The following is a 24,541-nucleotide window of genomic DNA, read 5'->3' as shown; positions in this document are numbered from 1 at the left end:
GGCCATAGCTAACAAAATGAAATTCAACACGGAGAAATGTAAGGTACTGCACTTAGGGCGGAAAAACGAAAAGCACAGATATAGGATGGAGGACACCTGGCTGAATGAAACTACATGTGAAAGGGTAGTAGACCATAAGTTGAACATGAGTCAACAGTGCAATGCGGCAGCTAACAAGGCCAATGCGATTTTAGGCTGCATCAATAGAAGTATAGTGTCTAGATCAAAGGAAGTCATAGTGCCACTATATTCTGCTCTGGTCAGGCCCCACCTGGAATATTGTGTCCAGCTCTGGGCACCACAATTCAAAAAAGGACATTGAGAAACTGGAGTGTGTCCAAAGGAGGGTGACTAAAATGGTGAAAGGTCTGGAAACCTTGCCCTATGAGGAACGACTCAGGGAGCTGGGGATGTTTAGCCTGGAGAAAAGAAGGTTAAGAGGTGATATGATAGCCCTGTTCAAATATTTAAAGGGATGTCATATTGAGGAGGGAGCAAGCTTGTTTTCTGCTGCTCCAGAGACTAGGACCCGGAGCAATAGATGCAAACTGCAGGAAAAAAGATTCCACCTCAACATTAGGAGGAACTTCCTGACAGTAAGGGCTGTTCGACACTGGAACACACTTCCTCGGAGTGTAGTGGAGTCTCCTTCCTTGGAGGTCTTCAAGCAGAGGCTGGATGGCCATCTGTCGGGGATGCTTTGATTGTGATTTCCTGCATGGCAGGGGGTTGGACTGAATGGCCCTTGTGGTCTCTTCCAACTCTACGATTCTATGATTCTAATATGTCACAAAGTTCTAGTGAACACAACATACAAACACAGTCCCCATAAAAAGGAATCACTGGCGCACTGTGTGTCTGGGTCTGGATATCTCACTTCCACCTTCTGGGAAGACAATGCTGCTAGAGACGGAATTTGGGGCTTTATGCCTGCAAAGCCTGGGCTCAGTCTCTCAGCTACAGCCCTTCCACACAATCCTGGACTGAGCCATTTAAACAAAGATCCTCTTTCAGCTCCAGGAATAAAGCCCTACCTTCAGTAGAAAGACCCTGATTCCTGCAGCACCAGAAAGGCCTCTTCTGCAGTCCTTTATATCTGGAGCTTCCCTGGGTCAGAGGCCGTCTCCTCAGCCATAGAGAAGGGTTGCTCTGAGTGCGAAGGAGGAGGAGGTCCACAGGGCTGAGGGAGGGAAGGCAATGGGGAAAAGATCAGCGCCAATGGCCATGGAGGGCAGAAGGTGACAATGCCTAGGAAACTCCTCTGAGTCCCAGCCGTAGGAATGAGTGGCAGGAGTGAGTCCACGGGGCTGAGGGGGTCTCCTTTCCCAAAGGGGGAGGCAAGGACCAGTGGGTCCCCCCTAGCTAGGGCCCAAAGTGAGGGTCTCTTTCCCACCTCTCTCTCCCAGCCCCAAAAGCCCAGCCTCCCCACTGGCCCTGAGTCCCTGCCTCCCTTACTCAGACCCCCACAGACCCCTTCCTTCCTTCCTTCCTTCCTTCCTTCCTTCCTTCCTTCGCCCCCAAAATGGAGGGCCAGAGGCACAAAGGGACACACTTCCTTCCTTTTGGCCCAAGAAGCCTGGGCTCCTTCTGACTCTGGAGCCTCAGGAGAGAAAGAGGAGCCTCGGTTCAACTGAGGCCTCAGAGAAGGTTCTGGAACATTATTCCCCACAATCACAAGCAGCACAAAATGGCTGCTGGGAAGACAAAATGGCCTCCTGAGTCTCAGCGCTTTGCAGTTGGCAGTTTGAGGCCTTCAGGGAACCCAAAATGGAGGATGAAAGGGCCTCAAAGTCGGAAGTGCCCCAAATAGGATTTCTGATCCTAAAGAAATGTTTTCCTGATGGCACCTGATGGCTGTGAGAACACAAAAAGTCCCCAAACAGGATTTGCAAACCTTCACAACATCTAAACATTTTCCTGATGCTATTGAAAGGAGGAACCTCATCCCCTCCTTAATTACAATCAATAGTGAAAGATACTAATATTGATATTAAGAATGCCCATCGTCCACAACCCAGCTCAGGTCTTGACTGCTCAGGGAGGCCAGTCCAGCTGCAGGTGGCCCTCCGTCCGTCCGTCCGTCCGTCCTCCTTTCCTTCTGCATTCCTCCTCTTTTCCCCAGCATCAGCCCCTTTCCCAAGAAGGCTGCATCCGCACTATAGAAAGAAGGCACTTTGACACTGCTTTAACCACTCAGTGCTATGGAATCCTGGGATTTTACCTTTGGACACTTAGCCTTCTCTGCCAGAGAGCTCTCATGCCACAACAAACTACAAATCCCAGGATTCCATAGGATGGAAGCAGGAGAGTTAAAGCGGTTTCAAAGCGGATTATTTCTGTAGTGCAAATACAACGGGAGTCGGTTGTAAAAGGATAGAAGCAGCCCATTCTTGTTTTTACTCTGCTAATAATGGTTTTCCTTTCAAAAAAGATGAGCAGTTTGCCTTTCAGTCTGATCTTTATTCTTATTCTTCTTGTCTGTTTGTATGTTTGTTTGTTTCATTCTTGGTAATGAGTTATTCTGATCTGTCTCCTTCCTTCTTGTCTGAAAATCTATTAATAAGGAAACTGGGGAGACTTTTTAAACCTCCCAAAGGAGCTCCTTTTCACCTTTTTGGGGGACTAGCCTCCTCTTAGAAGCCAAAGCCCAGTGTTTGTGAAGAATAAGAATAAGGCTTATATTAAAACTATCCTCCACATTTCTGATCCCTTTTAAAAGCCATCTTCCCCAGAAGGAGCAGAGCTGTGTAATAAGAAAACCCTCTCAGAAAAGAGACACAAAAGACACACAAAGAGACACACTTCCTTCCTTTTGGCCCCAGGAGCCTGGCCTCCTTCTGACTCTGGAGCCTCAGGAGAGAAAGAGAAGCCTCTGTTCAATTGAGGCTCAGAGAAGGTTCCGGAACATTGTTCCCCACAATCACAAGCAGCACAAAATGGCCGCTGGAAAGACAAAATGGCTGCCAGAACACAAAATGGCCTCCTGAGTCTCAGCGCTTGGCAGTTGTCAGTTTGAGGCCTTCAGGGGAGAGAGAGAGACTGAGGGAAAGAGAGGAAGGAGGTCATGGAGGGAGGGGGCCTTGGGAGATATAGGGCCTTCCTGAGATATTCAGGGTTTGCTTCCTAACAAACGGGTTTCTGCCCTCATAAAGGATTTGGGGCAAACTGGATCTGAAAGGCAGTAGTAGCCTTTTCTCTTGCCAATGGGACTTAAAGTGTATTTCCTGGACTGAATCTCCCAACATCCACATGGTCAGAAAGAGGAGAGGTCCTGCCCTGCAGTAAGGCCCCTCCAGTCCTTCTGAACTAGGACTACAACTCCCATGTCTTCTTGACCAGACACACTGGCAATAGCTCGCTTTCTTTCTCTTGTTGTGGTTGTGTTCTTTCAAGTTGTTTTGACTTATGGAGACCCTGTGGGAAGCTCTTCTCAGGCTTTTCTTGGCAAGATTTGTCCAGAAGTGGTTTTGCAAGTGCTTCCCTCTGAGGCTGAGAGAGTGTGACTTGCCTAAGGTCACTCAGTGGGTTTCCATAGCCAAAAGGGCATTCGAACCCTGGTCTCCAGGGTCATAGTCCAGTGCTCCAGCCACTAAACCACGCTGTCTTTTTCGTGAGGCTTTGTTGTTTTTGTGGAGTGGCTCCAAATCTTTGCCGACTTCTGGGGAGCCTCTCCTGGGGTTTTCTTGGCAAGAGTTGTTCAGAGGTGGTTTGCCATTGCCTTCCCTGAGGCTGAGAGAGTGTGACTTCTTGCCCAAGGGACCCAGCTGGTTTCATGGTGGACTGGGGCAGTGGACCGTGGCCTCCAGAGTTGTAACCAACACTCAAACCACTGCACCACACTGCCTCCCATTCCCATGTACAACTTGAGAAATAAGTACAGACTTTTTTCTGTTCTTCATCTGTGTCTTCAAGTCGTTTCCGACTTATGGCAACCTTATCATGGGGTTTCATTGGCAGGTTTCTTCAGAGAGGGGTTGCCATTGCCATCCTCTGAGGTTGAGAGAGTGTGACTTGCCAAGGGTCACCTACGTCCAAAACACACTGCAGCAATAATCCAGTCTGAGACGGCTTTAACTGTCCTGACTCAGTACTAGGGTATTGTGGAAGATGTAGTTTTGTGAGACATTGAGCCTTCTCTGTCAGAGAGCTCTGGTGCCACAATAAACTCCATTTCCCAGGATTCCCTAGCACTGGACCAGGGCAGTTAAAGCGCTCTCAAATTGGACTATTGCTGCCATGTGTTTTGGACCTTTCTTGGCCGCAAACTGTCCATAGCCTGCAATGCATCTCCTAATTCTGTTGGCAGTCCCTCCCTCCCAACACTTTCTCATTTCCCCCCAAAACCAGCACAAAGCTGGAAGATGGAAAGAGGTTTTAAAGCAGCATTTAAATCTGCCATATTTGTTTTTAAAAGACTAAATGTCCCAAATGCTGTTATCAGTTTTGTAGCTATTATTACAGAAAGACGTAGAGTGCAATCTCCTGAAGTACCTTTATTTTCTGGAGTGAGATGTGCTTTTCCAACTGACTCTCTGTGATGATCTCCGGTGGTCCAAGCAGCCAAACCGCGGCCCTGTAATAATAATAATAATAATAATAATAATAATAATAATAATAATTTTATACCCCTCTCTTCAGCCAAAAGGCTATCAGAGTGTCTTACAAACTGTTAATTAGACATTCAGACATTATGGCTCTTAGCCCAGCAGACCCTTAACTTCCTTAAATCATGCTGCCATCATCTAGTGAATTATAAAAGGACTTCCCTTAACCTACACTGGGACCAGTTAAGGAACCTTATTTCTCCTTCTTTACTTATCTTCCAAGTATCAACCGATCCAAGACATGTGTAAAAGGAGCGTCGAGTAGTAGATACTCCAAGGAGGTATTTACTATAATTAACAAAATACAACTGAAATATAACTCAGACAAGATATTAAGAGTCTTGCAGGTACAATATTTGTAAGTATATAGTATTCAATTCATACAAGCTATTAAAGAAATAAATAAACCTAAGCGTCCAATTCTGAGACTAACTTCCAAGATCCGCTCTTTAACTCTCTCTCTCTCGATCTCCAACCGACACAATTCCCCCAACTGTCTCTTGGTCCCTCAGGCCTTATATCTCCTTCTCACGGAAGCTTCCAGAAGAACCTTCATCTTGCTCTCTGATTGGTCCAGAGAGCCTTCCATAGCAGTGATGTCATTCTGTGTGGGATGTGGGAGGGACTGGGATTCCAGCCAATGGCAGCCCTCAGAGTGTCCTCAGGAGGACATCCTCTGTTCCTAAAAGAGCATTGAACCCATGGCTTTGAGGCAGGGTTGGTCCTCCATTTTGATGCAGTGAGGCTCCTGATGAAGACAGTTGATTTGGAGCCACCATGAAAGCAAGCCATTCCTAATGGCTGAATATGTGGTCTTCCTATTTTCATTGCCTGGGAAGGGAAGAGGGCCCTCTAGTGTTCTCTGCCTCCAAAAAGAACTTGACCTCCAGGAATACTAGAAATCAAATAAATAAATAAATAAATAAATAAATCTGCTGATTGGGTGACACTGCCCTAGATTTCTGTCAGTTTAGTAAAGCAGATTGGGAAGGCCTCCAGGGAAGAGCTTTCATTGCTAAACAAATAATCCCATCACAGGAGAAATCTAGATGACCAGGAACACAGATTGCAGCCTTGTCTTTCCCCTCTCACCCCTTTCTTGAAGATCCAGGGAGCTAAGGAAAAGAGAAAGGAGGATGTTCCAATATGTCCCACTCTATTGATATCCTGAAGGGATCCAATCATATTTGGGATCACCCTGTGCTTCCCTCCTGAATCGCTCTCTGGATGAGGGCTATTTTCTGTTGCAGATCACCTTTTCAGATGTCGCAGTGCTCTTCACAGAAGAGGAGGAAAGGCCATTCTTGAGTCTGAAGCAGAAATTTCTATACAGGATTTGGAAACCATGAAGCCCTATGAGGAAGGACTTAGGGAACTAGGGATGTTCAGCGTGGAGAAGAGAAGGTTAAGAGGTGGTATGATAGCCCTGTTTAAATATTAGAAGGAATGTCATATTGAGAAGGGAGCAAGCTTATTTTCTGATGCTCCAGAGACTAGGATGCAGAACAATGGATGCAAAGTGCAGGAAAGGAGAGTCCACCTCAACATTAGGAGGGACTTCCTGACAGAAAGGGCTGTTTGATAGTAGAACAAACTCCCTCAGAGATTTTGGTGGAGTCTCCTTCCTTGGAGGTCTTGAAGCAGAGGCTGGATGGCCATCTGTCAGGGATGCCTTGATTGGGAGTTCCTGCATGGCAGAATGGGGTTGGACTGGATGGCCCTTGGGGTCTCTTCCAACTCTGAGTTGTAATTCATTTTGGTTGCATCTACACTGCAGAAATAGTCCACCTTTAACAGCCATGGCTCTCAGTGATATGGAATTCTGGGATTTGTAGTTGTGTGCCTGTACAAAGGCATTCCAGGGGAAGAATCACTGTGTGCTTAATAGACTATAGCAGTGTTTCCTAAACTTGTTCCCAGGATTACAGCTCCGCCATTTACTGACCAGTAAAGTCCAAACCACTTGGAAGACCAGAGTTTGTGAAACACTGGTCACTATAGCAAAGCCTTTGACTGCATAGATCATGAAAGGCTTTGGAAAGCCCTTAAAGCCATGGGAGTGCCAACGCCTCTGATAGTCCTGATGAGGAATCTGTTCTCAGGACAAGAGGCTTCTGTCAGAACAGAACATGGAGAAACAGAATAGTTCTCAATTGGCAAAAGGCTGCATCTTATCACCCCAACTATTCAATTTACATGCAGAAAATAAATGAAGAGCTGGTTTGAAAATGAGGAGGGAAGATAAGAGGAAGGAACATCAGCAATCTTAAGATACATGGACCATACTATACTACTATCGGAAAACACCATGGACTTGGAACAATTACTAAGGAAGGTCAAGGAAGAAATGGCAAAGGAAGGCTTGTTACTGAACATAAAGAAAACAAAAATAATAACTTGGGAAGATCTACATAAATCCAACCTAAACAATGAGGAAGTTAAAAGGTTTCTTGTATCTTGGAGCAAACATTGATCAGAATGGGAAACTGCAGTCAAGAAATCGAAACAAGACTATGAATGGGAAGGGTAGCCATGAAGGGACTCTAAAGATATACAACTGAGCACTAATGTCCAGTCCATTGTGTCCCCTGTTGCCATGTTCGGCTGTGAGAGCTGGGCAGTAATGGAAGTGGATGAGAAGAACATAAATTCCTTTGAGATGTGGTGCTGGAGAAGAGGGCTGAGGATACCGCAGACAGTCAAAAAGACAAACAAATGGGTCTGAGAACAGACCAAGCCTGAAATCTCCCCGGAAGCCAAAATGACTAAACTGTTGTATTTTGGCCACATCATGAGGAGGCATGAATAATTAAGAAGGAGAGTAATGCTAGGAAAGGTAGAAGGGAGAAGAAAGAGAGGAAGGCTGCATGCCAAATGGCTAGACATAATTTGGGAGGTTACGGAGCTGAATAAAGAGAACCTGAGCAGAGCAATGGAAGATAGAGGGCTTTGGAGGTGTCTCATCCACAGCGTTGCTGTGGGTTGAAGGCAGCTAATAACAACAAAGCAAGTAAAGACTTAAGGGTTTTATTTCAGCATCAGCTTCTGTGGGTTGTGATTCATTTCGCCTGCATCCGCACTGCAGAAATCATCTCATCTGACACCACTTTAACTGCCCTGGCTCAGTGCTATGGGATTCTGGGAATTATGGTTTTGTGAGTTTTGTTGTTAGCCTTCTCTGTCAGAGAGCTCTGGTGCCACAACAAACTACACTTCCCAGGATTCCATAGCACTGAGCCATGGTAGTCGAAGTGGTGCCAAACTGGATTATTTCTGCAGTGCAGATACAGCCTTTTTCAGATGCTTGGAGTACAGTATTGTAAGATCATATGCACGCACATACACACACACACACACACACATGCATATAGACATATGTGTACACACACAGACACACAATTAAATGATTGTGGATTGAGATCAGAATGAAAAAAAGATAGAGGCAATAGCTATTATAATACTATTATAGGTGATATATGTTTTTAAATTAAACATGCTGAATTTGTAAGATGCCTGAGTGGCTGCTAGGAAATGAAAATGGTTGCATTGTAAGAGAGATTTATTTTGTAGGATCCAGTTAAGGATCCTATTGATTCCTTTGGGGACACATCTGTGGTCCAAACCTATGCTTTATTTTCCTTCTCCAAGATTAGTACACATAGAATTATAGGCCCCAAATGCATCATTAATGATTCCTTTTGAAGTTAATGAAATGGAAACATGCTGAACTATGGCTATATTGTGGCCATTTCCCATTCCATTTTGTCTATCTTCAGTACATGAGGAAGAGGCTTAGGGGTTCATGTTGGGTCTGATGAAAGTGATGCTCTCCTTAATGCCATCTATTGCCGTTTCACTCAAGGATTTCCAAGATGTGTCTGTATCTGGGAAGACACAGCAGCTGCACAAGAGTTGTGGGAATTCGCTTGTAGTGTAGGTGTATTTGGCCTAAAAACTCTAAAGGCACCAATGCCCATTTGATCTTAGAAGCTAAGCAGAGTCAGCCCTGGATAGTAATGGAGTGGGAGACTGCCAACCAAGGTCAGGTGCTGCAGGCTATATTTCAGAGGAAGGGATTAGCAAAACCATGGCTGAGTCTTTCCTTGCCTATGAAGACGCATGAAATTCATGGGGTCACCATAAGTTGACAGGCGACTTGAAGATGGTGCACACACACACTCACAGACACATCAGTTTGGATGTAATCCAGTGAAATTCGCCTTCTCCTCCAAATTTTATGTCAATTTAATACCTGCAAGATACATAGTCCTACACTTTTCCCTTTTCTGGCACAAAAAAATATGAAGCTGCTTTTTAGCTTTATGGAGTAGAGTTGGCCTTCTACGTTTGTGGCTTTGACTTTTGCGGCTTTGATTATTTGATGTTTCGATTGACATGTTCTCTCTAGGAATCTCTTGCACAACTCTGCCAGAAGTTGGCCATAGGTTTATTCCCTGCTTCTGGTTTTCTCTTTGCTGTTTTTCATCACTGTTTTGTTGAATCACTGTTGTACTGCGTTTTGTATTTCCAGCAAATTCTATTCCATGCAGAGAATTGTGGTCAGTGGGTGACAGCGAATGAATGACTGTATTCTCGGAATAGTAATAAATGGTAGACGGAGAGTGATTTTCCACCCCCATCCCCTGGTGCTTCCTTTTAAAGTGTTTGGTGGGATGTGGCTGTTCCTGTGTCAGTCATCTGCTGGACATTGCCCTTGTCATCAGTGGTCACAAATGGTTTCAGCCTAAAGCTTGTGACATCTTCAGTACCCTATTTAAATAAACCTGTAACCTCTTTGTTTAAGCATTTTCTTACTGCCCATGTGGGCTAATCTCATGCTGAGAAAGGGGTGTCCCTTCTTCACTTCCAAATCATGTACAGTTCTCCTGTTATACAGGTTATAGATCCTGGTATGTGTTTTTACCTATTGCAAGAAAGGTGCTATAATGCACTGACAGCGTTCATGCTTTGCATGTAGGAGGTTCTGTGTTCAGTTTTTGTGTAGGATCTTATGAAGAAAGGAAGCTAAGAAAGATCTATCCCTGTCCCTGAAAAGTCAGCCAGAGCTTTCCCCAATCTTCTAGATATTTTGAACAGTAACTTGTGTGTATGATTCCACTATAGGAACTGATAGGGATTTGTAGTCCAAAAATGCCAGGAGAATATCACCCGAGGGAAGTCTGTTACTGTTATAGCTGACCAGAGATCTCCATAGGAGGCAGTATAGAAAACACTTTTCCTTCTTCTTCCTCACTTGGTGACACTGACCTGCTCCATGCGACAGTTCTCCTTATATCTTCTGTGTGCCACTGAGTGTGTTTTTCAGCATCAAGCCCTATCTAATCTACATGCTGCCCTGGAATTATTGTAATGGGAAACCCTGGTTTCTTGTGACAGGAATAGTATATGAGCCTTGAGCTCTCATACTCTGCCCTCCTCTTTTTGCTCGCTGGAGAAGGGTTTGAAAGCATTTGCTTCCAGTTCTTTTTTAATTGAATAAACAAAAGAACTTTATTGAAGACCATCAGAAGTGATCAGCAATGCATTCAGGTCGGATCTGAGGCTGCCCTCCTCCCCACGAAAGTATTAAGACGCAAACTAATTAGCTCCAGCTACTCAATTTTAAAGAATCCTTTGGAGAAGCCACAGCGTTGCTTTTTATGGGTAAACTCTGGTTAAAACAAACCAAGATCTGATACCTTAGTTCATATTTGGTTGGTTTTTGTCAAGTTGCATTTAGGGAAATCACATTGTTCATGTTTGGATGTCACAGAGATCTGTTTAAGTCCATAGAAGGAATGACCCATCTCTTCTTCCAATGTATGAAAAAGCAGGAGTGGAGATGAGAAACTGCGTGTGTGAGCATAAAGCTTTTGTTCTTAATACTGGAAAGGTCGTATCTCTTGATATAAACCAAGGTGTGCATTGACATCTAAAGGGAGGGCTTTCTCACAGTCCCACCATCCTCACAGACATGGTTAGTAAGGATTCGGGAGAGAGCCTTATCCCTGGCTGATCCCAATAGGTAGGACTTGGCTCCACAGAAAGTCCGGTTGGCTCCTTCCCTTCTGTCTTTCTGTGGCAGATGGAGGCATTTCTATTTGGGCAGGCTTTGGGATTTTAACTATGGAGTTGCAGCGTGTGACATGGTATGCTCTCTCTCTCTAGACATATATTGTATATATATAAACTGTTTTAAATACGTTTTTGTTTTTAGTGTTTTAGTCATGTTTTCAATGCTGACGCTTAATTTCTTTATAGCTTTTGCAAATTGTTTTAGTTGAATATTTTAAAAATTATTGTAAGCCACCTTGTATCCCATTTTGGGAGAAAAGCAGGAATGTAAGTGCAATAAACACATTAAAGAAAGAAAATGTGGCTCATCATGTAATGGGGTTGAATTCTGTGTAAACCAGCTCACTCTCTGATCTACAAAAGTCATAATGTGTGATGTCCTTATCGAGGATGTTACTTCTCATTACATACACCTGAAATCTCCCACTTTTTGGGAGGTGGCAGTGGGCATATTGACCATCTTTCCAATGGATGCAGACATGCACTTAATGCCTTGTGTGTCTGTGAGGGAGGGATAAGTCTTAGAGAGTCAGAAACGTAGTTTCTTTTTTTCTCATACAGAAGGAAAATATGGAGGGAGAGGAGAGAAAGAAAGAGAGAAAGTGAAGTGGGAGATTAATAGAGAGAAAATCCGTGGGGATAGAAAGAGAAAAATCAGTGAGGAAGAAAAATTGTGAGAGAAACAGATCCTCACACACAAAGAAGCAAAACAGCAAAGGGATGAGGTGTGTGATGACAGGTATGTGCCCATAAAACCACTGTGTGTGTTGTGATCAGTGGTGTGACACTGAAAGTCAGGCCTTTGTTTAGATGTTTAAGTAACTGTTTGTATATGATGTGAAAAGGGCTGATGTGAAACTGTAAAGGCAGGATTACTGCTGAACATAAAGAAAACAAAAATAGCGAACATGGAGAAGCTGCATAAATTCAACTTAGACTGTGAGGAAATCGAAAGTTAGAGTTCCTTGGATCAAGCACTGATCAGAATGGAGACTGCAGTCAAGAAATCAGAGGAAGACTAGGAATGGGGAGGGCAGCGATGAAAGAACTAGACGAGATCCTAAAGAGAAACAACTGAGCACTAAAACTAGAACCGTCCAAGTCATGGGATTCCTCATCACTTTATACACATGTGAGAACTGGACAGTTAAGAAAGCCAACAGGAAGAAAATCAACTCATTCGAGATGCGATGGTGGGGAAAAGTGCTAAGGATCCCATGGACAGCCAAAAAGCCAAACAAATGGGCTCTAAAGCAGATCAAGACAGAACTCTCTCTGGAAGCCAAGATGACTAAATCGAGGCTGTCGTACTTTGGACACATCACAAGAATGCATGACTCATTAGGAAGGACAATGATGCTAGGAAATATAGAAGGTAGAGAAAACCGCATGCCCAATGGGTAGAGTCAATAATCGGACCTGAATCTGCAGGACCTAAGCAGAGCAATGGAGGACAGGGGTCTTGGAGATGTCTCATCCACAGGGTCAGCATGAGTCGGGGGCCTCGGGACCAGTTCAAGGGCAGTTAACAACGTGTATATGATGTGAAAATGACAGACTCGAATATGTAAACAGTACAATCTAATCTGATTTCCTTATTCAGCTTCTTCAGAATCTTCCAACTGTGTTATATTTTGGAATTAAATGAAGTTTGCAGCAATATTGTACTCTGGTTATTTGGCTTAAAGGTCATACAACAATGAAATACTACATTAGCCACGCAGAGAAGAAAGTAAGGGGGATGTTGAACTGTCTAGACTAGAAGATGGTGGAGAACCTGGGGCACTGGTGGTGCAGTGGTTAAATGTCAGTGCTGCAGCCACGGTTGTGAGTTCGATCCCAGGCAAGGCCCCAAGGTCCACTCAGCCTTCCATCCTTTCGTAGGTCAGTAAAAGGAGTAGCCAGCTTGTTGGCGGCAATTTAGGAAATTCATGCTAGGAGGGTGTCTGTCTCCCCAGAAGGGGCTTTGGGGTCTGTCCATCTCCCTCCTCTTGGCTTTGGCCTATATTTGGGATCTTCTCTCCCCCCAGACAGAGCCCCCTCCCCCCAGAGAAAACTCCCTGCCAAATAATGTTGTTTCTAATGCTATTGAAGCCTATGCTGTGTGAGGTTCTTTATTTGGCACAAAAATCTCCCCCAAATGAGGCATCGGAAGGGAGGGTCTCTCCTCTGCCTCACTTTCCAGGAGGAAGGGGGCTCCTCAAACCCCTTTTTACCTTCAGACCCCCCTCCCCTCCATGGCCATGCCTCTCTCCAAGGGTGCCCCCTGCCCTCTTTTCTCATAATAACCTCCCAAGTACCTGGGCCCCAAGGACCCCCCGAAGGAGGAGGCAGGGAAGGAAAGAGGGAGAGGCGGAATGGCAGGTCCCCTGCCTTTCTTTTGGGGGAGATCGGGGTTTCATTCCTTCTTACAACACCCCAACACCTCCCCCAGAAGACCCTCCAGCCAATCCTTCAAACGAACAAGGGCTCTCCTCCACTTCCCTCCCTCAGAGCAGGCTGTGAAGGCAGCAGTGGCTTCAGAGGCTGAAACTCTGCATGCGCATTAGCAACCAAAGGCCCCTCCTGAGTATGCGCAGGGATCGCAAGGCCCTTGCTGCTGCTGCTTATTCCACTCTCAGCCTTTGGAAGAAGGGAAGGAGTACGCCCTTCCTTCCTTCCTTCCTTCCTTCCTTCCTTCCTTCCTTCCTTCCTTCTGTCCTTCTTTCCTTCCTTCCAGAATGGAGCCCAACCAGCGGAGAAAGGCTGGGAAGGCTCTGCTTTGTACATATAGCTCTGTTTCTCTGAGTGTGAGTGTGTGTGTGTGTGTCTGTGTGTTTGCCTCTGTTCTTATGGCTGGGAACGGAGCTGAGAACTAAGGAGAGAAGAAAGTGTCTATTTTGTGCAAATTCACAACTTCTGTCCATCCAGTGTGTTGAAACAGCAAAGAACTTTATTAAGAACACATAGTGAGAAATTCAGCTTTTAAACCAGAGCTGCCCTCCCCAAGCCAAAGAATACATTAAATCCCTAAAACCAAAAACTCCAGCCTCTTCCAAACCTAGCCCCCACCTCCAATTCCCCCAGTCTACGCCTCATAGGTAAGAAAGCCCCCTTTGCCATGCCCAGAAACTAGCCCTCTTTATGTTAATACCGACTACCAAGTTTCTCCACCCAACATCCCACAAATTCCAAAAGCTATCATTCCCTTAACTATTCTAGCCAGCTGCAACAAATCCCACCCCTCCATCTAGCTAACCTATTCCACAGCCCATAATCCCCAGCCAAATTAATAAACTAAAGAAAAGAAATATACTAATAGCAATTAAAACCAAAACTTAACAAAATATAACTTTAAAACTTAAACAGACATATCCCCAGACGGGCATACAGATTCAAAAAACAGCTAAATACCTGGGAATAAATTTGACCAATAGCAACATAAACTTGATAAAAATTACAAGATAATATGGGAAACAATTAAGAAAGATATGAGAAGATGGAGTAGAACTAAGTTATCATTTTTTGGCAGGATGGAGGCAATAAAACTCTCAATATTACCAAGGTTGATATTTTATTTTCAAATGATTCCAATCTCGATAAAGGAAAAAACATTTAAAAATTGGCATAAAGAAATTTCATCTTTTATTTGGCAAGGGAAAAAACCTAGATCTAGACTAAAAATTTTACAGGACACTAAACTAAGAAGTGGATTAGCGATACCAAATTTAGAATTATATTACGATTCATGTTGTTTGTCATGGTTGAGGGAGTGGATTACATTGGAGAATGCCAACCTTTTGGTGATTGAGGGGGCGAGCCTCCAATTCGGATGGCACGCTTACCTTATATATGATAAAGAGAAAGTTAACCCCGATGTTAATAATCACTGTATTAGAAGGTCTCTACTGGATGTCTGGAAAAGATATAAAAGGCGCTGGGTTCAAAAACTGCCCGACTGGGTTTCTCCCAGGGAATCGTTACAGAGGAGGGACACCATCCAGAATGAAAATTGGCTCACATATAAGATATTATTAAAATCTCACGCTGGAGGAGTGAAGTTAAAAACCCGAGAAGAGTTAGAGTTGGAAGGATTTAGGATTGGCTGGTTCCCCTACAGGCAGATTTTTGACAGATTTCAATGGGATAAAAAGAGTATGGGCTTTGTGGGGAAAAACGAAGGACTTGAAATATTTAAGATTATTATCGCAGGGAAAAAAGGATTGATTGGGAAACTTTATAACATCTTACTGAGAGAAAGTATGGAGACTGAAACCATTAAAGAAGTGATCGTAAAATGGGCACAAAACATCGGACACAATCTAGATTTAGTAAACTGGGAAAAAGTATGGCAGAATGTTAAAAAGCAGACAGTATCTCAGCGAATCAGAGAAAACTGTTACAAACTTTATTACCGCTGGTATCTGAATACCAGAAAAAATCTCAAAAATGTATTTTAAAAGTTGTAATTTATGTTGGAAGTGTAAAAGGGATCCTGGCACTTTCTTCCATTCTTGGTGGTCCTGTATGAAGGTGGGGAAATATTGGGATATCGTCAATGATACATTATCGGAAATATTAGGAACACCATTGCAGAGGAAACCTGAAATGTATCTACTAAATGTGATTGATGAAACCCCGGAAAAATTTTTTGGTAAAACTCTGTTTTATGCAGTTACCACAGCTAGGATCTCGCTGGCACAGAAATGGAAGAATGAGGAGATTCCTGACAAAGAAGATTGGTTAAGTAACCTCTATGAAGCAATAGAGATGGATAAGCTTACTCAAATTTTAAGAGGGAAAACGACAAACTCAGTAGATGATACTTGGGCGCCTGTAACGGCGTATCTAAAGAAGATCTGGACATTTAATGACAATTAATGATGGGATGGAACATTCTGTCAATTAGCTTTTAATGAGAAGGTAGTAAATATATTATATCGAAGGGAATGTAATAATTAGTAGAAACATTGTAGAGAGTAAAAGATTGCTGAGAGAAAGTGTTTAATCTGTGAAGCCGCAATAATAACAGATTAAGTTTGGATGACCTCATTAGCTTTACCTGTTTGTTTTTTTTTAATATTATGAAATCGAGTGTAGTTACAACAGGATTATAAAGGAAAGAAAGTCACTATTTGTTATTATTTGTACAAACAGCAGAAGGAGGAAATGGAAGTCGTGTGAATGTCAGAATGATAGGTAGAAGAATGATTGGGATGTCTCAGAAATTAGATTTGGATGCGAGGAGAGCGGAGAAAGAAGAAGAAAGAATTATAGAACTAATTTTCTAAGTGTGTGTGATTGTAAGTTGGTAGGTAAGAATGTCAATGTTAAGTAAGTAATTAAGAATGTTTTATGTTTGACTTTGTATGCAGTGAATATGCATGTATGTATATATGTTTTTTAATTTAATAAAAATGTATTTAAAAAAAAGAACATTCCTAATACAACATCGCCCTCTTGTGGATCCTCAGGGCACTGCAGCCTCCTTTGGCTTCTCACCAACTTCTATCCTGGAGCGCCATCTGGTGGCCACTCTTGGCAATTCACTAATAGCAATTAACCAAATTAAACAGAATATAAAACAATTTAGAAAAGTACAAGAAAAATGGATAACATATGAGCATATTGTGGAAGAAGGGGAAAAAGCGGTATTAAAACTTAAATCTAGAGAAAAATTAGAACAAGAAAATATAGAAATAGAATGGTTTGCATATAAACAATTAGAAGAAAGATTTAAGAAAGACATGAAGCAAGAAGGAATAGAGAAAAAAACAATGAATTGGACATAATAATATTAGAAAAACAGAAAAAGATAACAAAATATTATAGGGAACTACTAAAAAGAGATTTGGAACAGGAAGTGATTAAAGAAAACATGACAAAGTGGAGTCAAATAATACAACAAAATATATTCTTAGAAAACTGGGAATTGTCATGGAGGAAAACCTATAAGTTCACCATGGCACAGCACCTGAAAGAAAATGTCTTTAAAATGTTTTATTTTTGGTATTTGACACCGGTTAAGCTATCCAAAATGTACAAAAAGGTAAACAAAATGTGTTGGAAGTGTGGAAAAACAGAAGGAATGTTTTACCACATGTGGTGGGTCTGTAACAAAGCAAAGCAGTTTTGGGGGGAAATATATGCAGCAATGAAAGAAATGTTGGAAAGGAATTTCCCAAAAAACCTGGAGTTATTTTTGTTAAATATGACAGGCGTGATAGGAAGAGAGACTGAAAGAACATATTGGAAAATTGTGTTATACATGGTGACAGCAGCAAGGTTGTTATACGCCCAAAAATGGAGATCTACACAGACCCCTACATTAAAAGAATGGACGAATAAATTGTTAGATATGAGAGATTCAGACAGATTGTCTAAAAGGTTAAAAGGAAAGAAAGAGGAAGAGGATAAGGATAAAGATGAATGGAACATAGTAATACGTTATGTGGAAAGAAGAAAAGAAAACTAGTAAAAGGAAAATAAAGGAGAGGAAAACAAAAGAAAAGGAAGATTAGGAAGTAAAGAGGTAAAGAGCGAAAGAAATGACTTGTATATAGATATATGTAAAGGAAGGATGATGATTGTAAAGGAAAATTGAAAGAGTAATATGTAATCTATAAAGGACTATATAGGTTGGAATGTACTAGGATGTGTACAGGGGGGAGGGGAAGGAGGGGAAGGGTAAGAGGGTGGGGGGTTTAAGGGGGGAAAGGGAGAGAAGGGAATGGGATAAGGGAAGGTATAGACGATATGTATGATCTTTTATTGATGATTACTGAAAATAAGGATGTAAAGAAAAGAAAAACCAAATAAAAATAAAATTAAAAAAAAGAATATAAAACAAAAACATGAAACAAGCTAGACAAGGTAACTGTTACATGGATTTATAATTGGTTGACCGGCCAAACTGAAAGGGTGCTCAAGAATGACTGACTCCTTTTCATCCTGAAGTGACCAGTGGGGTGTCCAGTGGCGCTCTGTCCGGGGCCCAGTGCTATTCAACATCTTTATCAATGACTTGGAAGACAGAATTGGGGCCATACTTATCAAATTTGCAGATGACACCAAATTAAGATGAGTAGCTAATACCCCAGAGGACAGGATCAAAATTCAAAATGACCTGAATAGACTAGAAAGCTGGTCCAAAGCTAACAAAATGAAATTCAGCAGGGAGAAATGTAAGGTACTGCATTAAGGGCGGAAAAATGAAATGCACAGATATAGGATGGGGGACACCTGGATGAATGAAACTACGTGTGAAAGGGATATAAGAATCAAGTAGACACAAGTTGAACATGACTCAACAGTGTGATGCAGCAGCTAAAAAGGCCAATGCGATTAAAGGCTGCATCAATAGAGGTATAGTGTCTAGATCAAGGGAAGTAATAGTGCCACTCTATTCTGGTCTGGTCAGGCCCCACCTGGAATATTGTGTCCAGTCCAAAGGAGGGCGACTAAAATGGTGAAGGATTTGGAAACCGCAATGGGACAGTCTCAAAGCTTCAGGCAAAGAGCATCAGACTGAAGTCACAACGGGACAGTCTCAGTGCTTCAAGCAAGGAGCATCAGTTGCCCTCAGTTTGCCTCTGACATCTTCCTCCTCCACATCTTTGTTATGCCCAAGTTTGTAAGGGCAACCTGTTTAACCTGAGAGCGTGTAATGAAAATGTCTCTTTCTGTGGACTTATTCAGAGCAGGGCTAACACAGATAGTGAGACACCAAATTTGCATTTAAACACTATACATGTAACATTTATTAAATCACAAACATAATACAAACATTGATTATCAAGAGGTCTTTCATTCACTCACAGATTCATACAATACTCTCACACACTTTCCTTCCGCCGGACATTGATCAGTTGTCCTCGAAGGCTGGGGATGACATCGTTGCTGCGCGGTTGGTGCCAACAAAATTAGGGTGAAAGCCAAGGATCCTTATACTTTTCTTCTCTCTCGTTTTTGGCTGCTGAAGTCTTGCAATATTGCCGCCCATTACTCAACTTCTTCTTTTCGGGAGGAGACAGCAGTTCAAAGGCAGGCTGTTCTGTTCAAATTAGTCCATTGTCCTGTCAGTTCCTCTTTATTGCGACTCAGGAGAAAAGCTACCTTCCTGGTCATAGTTCAACACACCTGAACATCTCCCCGCTTCAGCTTCCAAATTCCTCAGCCTTTCCTCATCTCAGTTGCCAAATCCCTCCTTCACATCAATGCTCTGCGCGGAACCATCTTGTTTAGTTCTTTAGCTTGTTTTAAAACACCATTCCTTGGTTCTTTGGTTCTTCAGCTCTGGTTTTAAGTCAGAACTCACACATTTCTCTTACATCTTTAACTTGGACACCATCCACTTCATACGGTCCTTTAATTCCTTTCTGTCTTCCTCCATTCGATAAACGTCTACCTGAGGTTCTTCTATCCTGGGGCAACTATCAACTGACTCCCCCACTGCCAGGTCCCAGGCTGTCACTCTGCCCCCAACGGCCTTCCTTTCCCCATTCTGGGGCCAGAAACCCAAATCCTCCAGTGGTGGCCTGGGTGGTGTGAGCTTTAGGGGGTTTCCCAGTCTTGGGCTTGGCCCCTAGTTCCTCTGAAGAAGGCACCTGCTCCTCCACCACCGAGATCTCCAGAACCACCGGGTTCTCCAAGAACTCTTCTTGTTCCTGGGTCTCCATTGGAGTTAAAACTGTGAGACTTTGCAAATGGTGAGATCTGGAGTCAGTCCTGTGCTCAAAAAATAAAACTCATTTGAAACAAAGGAAGCTTTATTGATGAATCCAGGCAGAAACATCCATTAACACCTTTTTGCAAAGTCTGAAGTCCAAAGGAACTTGCTCCCTTCTTAACCCACTCAGCCCCTCCCTAAGCCAACCCCCAATTCCTAAGCTAAAGCAACACAAGCGGAGGTTGCATAGATACCAAGGTTGTCTATACTCCCCTTCCCTTCTCCCAGACAGCCTCACCTTGAAGAGCGCTGTTCCCAAGCCAGCTTCACTCCTCCTTGAGAACCATCTCCAGCTGCAACCCCAGCCCCTCTCCAAACGCCCTCCTTCATCTAAAAGCCACTCTATCTGTCTTTCTAACATTTCCCCCTACATGCTCTCTATAACCCATCACTCTACACTACCTGCTATGAACTACAACTATAGCTCCTAGTTTAATAACCAAACCCTAATATTTTACTCTTTATGGCAGAACCCTTATACACTGTTTCTGACATGCAATGGGCCAGTCTGAATCCTTCAGGTAAAGAGCACCACCCTGAAGTCACAACAGTACTGTCTCAATCCTTCATCCAAGGAGCATCAGCCTGAGGTCACAATGGGCCAGTCTCAGTCTCTCAGGCAAGAAGCATCAGCCTCAGGTTGCAATGGGCAAGTCTCATTCAGGGAAGGAGCACCAGCCTGAAATCACAATATGTCATGAATATCTTTATTTATGCATTTATTCATTTGGCATTTATGCCATAAAGGTTATAGGTTTAGATTAGAGTTAAGATAGATGGGATTTATGGTGGGTTAAAATAGTATGTATATGTGCTTTAATAGAAGATACTAGAAAGAGGTAGAGAGATCATGGCTAAAGAATGTCCTTGTTTGCTAGGATTGGAATGTGTGGGAATCACCCTTCTAACAGAGGCTTGAGTTTAAAAGACTGGTCTCTGTAAAAGGAGGGGGAAGGACAGGTTGCTTACCTGTAACTGTATTTCTTCGAGTGGTCATCTGCGAATACATACAAATGGGTTTCACTGCGCCTGCGCAGTGCTGTTCGGAAACTTCTAGAATCACTGGGCAAAGTTAACTTTGCAACATATAGAAACTTTTTGGCGGTAACTCCGCCCACCCGTTATAAGGCCCCTGCGTTCCCGCTCTTTCCCCAGTTCCGCAATTTTTTTCCGCCAAGCAGGCGATGGAAAGAGCCAATAAGAGCAGGACACTGAGGGGATGGACGGGTGGGATTTGTATGTATTCGCAGATGACCACTCGAAGAAATACAGTTACAGGTAAGCAACCTGTCCTTCTTCTTCGTGGTCTCTGCGAATCATACAAATGGGTTTAGACTGACAAGCTTAGGTATGCGGCGGAGGGAGTGTCCTGAGACCAAAGCTATGGTAAACCAAAGGTACATTTATTACAACAATAAACACCTTGAACCATAAAAGGAGTCAGTCTTTTGTTCTTGCACAAACCAGACATAGCAACAACATTGCTAAACCTGAGAAGGGGAGATAAGGTCGTGCAAGACCTATCCCATTGCAATCGCGTAAAGCAACATTCCACAGAATGCAAACGCAAAGACATTATATACACAAATGTTAAACACAACCATCAGTAGTGCAATCAATGCAACCCTGAAACCAACACAGCCCTCCCAAAGGCAGCGTCCCGAATAGCTCTGGTGTCCAACCTATAATGTTTGATAAAAGTCAGAGGTTGGGACCAAATAGCAGCCTTGCAAACATCCTCCAAGGGAATCCCCGATAGGAATGCAGAGGATGCCGACACTGCCCTTGTGGAGTGGGACCGAACCCTGCCAGGGAGAGGTTTGCCCAGGAGTTCATAGCAGAGGTGAATGGTACCGGCCACCCATTTGGAAAACCTCTGTGCAGACACAGGCAACCCCATTTTCGGTACCGAGTAGCATTGGAAAAGTCTCTCGGACCGACTGGAGGCAGCAGTTCTGTCAAGGTAAAACGCCAGCGCTCTCCTGACATCAAGAGAGTGCAGGGTCCGCTCCGCATCTGAAGTCGGGTTGGAAGCGAGGGTCGGCAACACAATGTCCTGGCACATGTGGAAGGCAGACACAACCTTAGGCAAGAAAGTAATGTCTGTCCGAAGGACCACCTTGTCCTTGTGAAATCTCAAGAAGGGCTGGTCCCTCCTTAAGGCACAAAGTTCGCCCGCACGGCGGGCAGAAGTGATGGCCACAAGAAAGGCGGTTTTCCAAGTCAGTAGTCTCAAGTCCGCCGTGGCCATCGGCTCAAAGGGCTTGGATTGGAGCGCGGACAGTACCACCTCCAAGCTCCAAGCCGGCGCCGGTACCGACACAGGAGGATGCAAATTGGCACACCCTTTAAGGAACCCTTTCACCAAAGGATCCCTAAAAAAAAGAAGCCCTCCCCCCGAATTGGTACTTAGCACAAATGGCAGACAAATAGCACTTGATGGATGCGAGGGAGAGCCCCTCATCCAAGAGCGCCATCAAAAATTCCAGCACCACTGGAGTAGACACTTGAACAGGAGACAAGCCCTTTCGATCCAGGAAGAGGCTGAACCGTTTCCATTTCAGGGCATAGGACCGCTGAGTAGAAGGTTTTCTTGCAGCCAGGATCACCGTCCTCACCGACTCCGGAAGGGCGGTTAGGGCTGTATCTTCCAGGCCACCAACGGTAGGTTCACGATGTCCGGGTGCAAGATCTGGCCGTCCTGAGTCGACAGCAGGTCGGGACGGAAGTCGAGGCGGAGGAAGCATCTCCTGGAGAGGTGGAGAAGGGATGCGAACCACGGCTGTCTGGGCCACCACGGAGTGATCAGGATCGCATGCGAGCGGTCCGCTGTCATCTTGGAAACCACCCTGGTGATGAGAGGGAAGGGAGGAAAGGCGTACAGCAGCTCTCCCGTCCAAAGGAAGGCGAACGCATCTCCGAGAGATCCGTCCGCTAGTCCTCTGGAGCAGAACTGGGGACAGTGGCTGTTCCACGCGGTCGCGAAGAGGTCGATCCGGGGGGTTCCCCACCGCTCGAACAGGTCGCTGACCGTCTCCGGATGGAGCCTCCACTCGTGACACACCGAAGAGGATCTGCTTAGGCGATCTGCCAACTCGTTGTCCTCTCCTGGGAGATGAATCGCCTGGAGGAGCACCTGTCTCTGGATGCACCAGTCCCAGATGCGAAGAGTGATGTCGAGCAGAGTCCTGGACTTGGTGCCTCCTTGCTTGTTGATGTAATACATCACGGTAGTATTGTCCGTCCTGAGGAGGACCACTTTGCCTGTGACAGTGAGCTCGAATGCCCTCAGAGCCTTCTCGACTGCGAGCATCTCTAGCGCATTGATGTGGAGACGTTTGTCTTGTGCCGACCACTTGTCCTTGACAACCAGGTCGAGCAGATGGGCGCCCCAGCCTTCCAGAGAGGCATCGGTTGTCAGAGTCAATTGAGGTTGAGGTTGATGAAAGGGCATCCCGACACAGACGTTGCGATCGTCCAACCACCATCTTAGGGAAGCGGCCACCGGCCTCGGTACCGTGAGCCACTTTGACGGAGGGTCTTCCATCGGAGAGAAGACTGAGAGGAACCAGGACTGCAGCGGGCGCAAGCGAAGCCGTGCCCACGGTGTCACGAAGGTCGTTGACGCCATGTGTCCCAGGGCAACTTGGACGTCACTGGCCCTCACCCTTCTGTGGGAAATGAAAGGTTTCAGTGATGTCACTAGCGTTTGGAAGCGGTCCGCGGGAAGAAAGGCGGAGCATCTTTCGGAGTCGAGGATGGCTCCAATGAACTTGGCTTGCCTGGCCGGAGTGAAGTGGGACTTTTCCTTGTTGACGACCAAGCCGAGAGAGTCTAACAGGCGCAAGGCGAATGAGATTGCCTCTCGGAGATCCTGTTGAGAATCGGCGACAAACAGCCAGTCGTCCAGATAAGGGAAGACCCTGTAGCCTCTTTGGTGGAGGTATGCCACCACCGGAGCCATACACTTTGTAAAGACCCGTGGGGCCGTGGCCAGGCCGAAGGGGAGCACGTTGTAGTGATATGCGGTGGAGCCGACGGCGAAGGCGAGGAATCTCCTGTGGGACTCCCGAATTCCGATGTGGAAGTAGGCGTCCTTCAAGTCGACCGTTGCGAACCACAAGCCCTGGTATAGAAGAGGCAAAATAGAAGCCAAAGTTACCATCCGGAACCGGCGATATTCGAGGAAGAGGTTCAACTGTCTTAAATCCAAAATGGGTCTGATGCCGCCGTCAGCCTTCGGTACCGTGAAGTACCTGGAGAAAAAGGCCCTGGAACAGTGTTCGGGGAGTAACAGAGAGATTGCCCCTTTGAGGAGCAAAGCGCGCACTTCGTCGAGAAGGGTGTCCGAGGGGGGGTGGAAATGAAAGCTCCGGTGGGCGGGAGCTCTTCGAACTCGAGGGAATAGCCCCTACAGACAATGTCTAGTACCCAGGAGTCGGAGCAAATAGAGGCCCAAACGTTGGTAAAAGGCCTAAGGATGTCCAGAAAATACAGAGGGGAGGCGAAGTGCGCAGGAAGTTTTCATGCCCTCTTCTTGCCTTGGTCGGGGTCTTGCCGGCGGTTTTTACGGTACCGGGAAGACTGGTTACGGCGGCCAGAAGACGAAGAGGACTGGGATGGGTACCTCTGGCGCTGGGAGCCCTGTTGATGAAACTGGCGGTCCTGATAGGAGGACCTATGAAATTGGCCCTGCTGCTGCTGCCAAGGGCGAAATCGCCTGTGGAAAGGAGATGGAACGGGGGCCGACATACCGTGTTTTTTCGCTGCCGCCTTCAGCCTGAACTTACGATTAAGCTTATCGTCTGTCTCGGCATGGAACAGGCCTGAGTCATCGATGGGCATGTCTTCAATCGTAGCTCTAACGCTGGAGTTGAGGTCCGAACCCCTCAGCCAGGCGTGTCTCCTTAGGGCGAGTGATGCTGCCATGGCTCTGCCCGAACACTCAACGACATTCCTGGACGCCGTGATGAGCCAGGCGCCAATGGAATGGGCCTCATCCCTGATTTCGGTCAGAGTCCGTTGAACCCCATCCGGGACGTCCGGCACAATCGGGGAGATGCCCTCCATTAGAGTTTGGACGTAGGCGCCCATACAGGCAGTGTAGTTGGTCGCCTTCACCGCCAGTGCAGCCGCTGCGTAAGCCTTCCTAGCC

At 45.0% G+C, this 24,541-nt stretch overlaps 1 protein-coding gene across 1 annotated transcript in view; it reads right to left on the bottom strand.

The window, feature by feature from the left end:
* Positions 1-23,350, bottom strand: part of LOC149285038 (uncharacterized) — a 42,919-nt gene extending 19,569 nt beyond the window's left edge. Inside the window, exons 1-2 of the mRNA XM_089495889.1 lie at positions 22,904-23,350; positions 22,588-22,747 (exon numbers count right to left, since the gene is read on the bottom strand). Of these exons, the coding sequence (XP_089352015.1) occupies positions 22,588-22,747; positions 22,904-23,350 (607 nt within the window). The remainder of the gene's footprint in view (positions 1-22,587; positions 22,748-22,903) is intronic.
* Positions 23,351-24,541: the final 1,191 nt, after the last annotated feature.

The sequence above is a fragment of the Sceloporus occidentalis genome, unplaced genomic scaffold (genome assembly GCF_023333645.1).
Source record: "Sceloporus occidentalis isolate IW3139 unplaced genomic scaffold, rSceOcc1.0.p SCAF_86, whole genome shotgun sequence".
In the NCBI taxonomy this organism is placed as follows: Eukaryota; Metazoa; Chordata; class Lepidosauria; order Squamata; family Phrynosomatidae; genus Sceloporus; species Sceloporus occidentalis.
The sequence above is the reverse complement of the archived record's forward strand: the minus strand, read 5'-3'. Positions and strand labels throughout refer to the sequence as shown.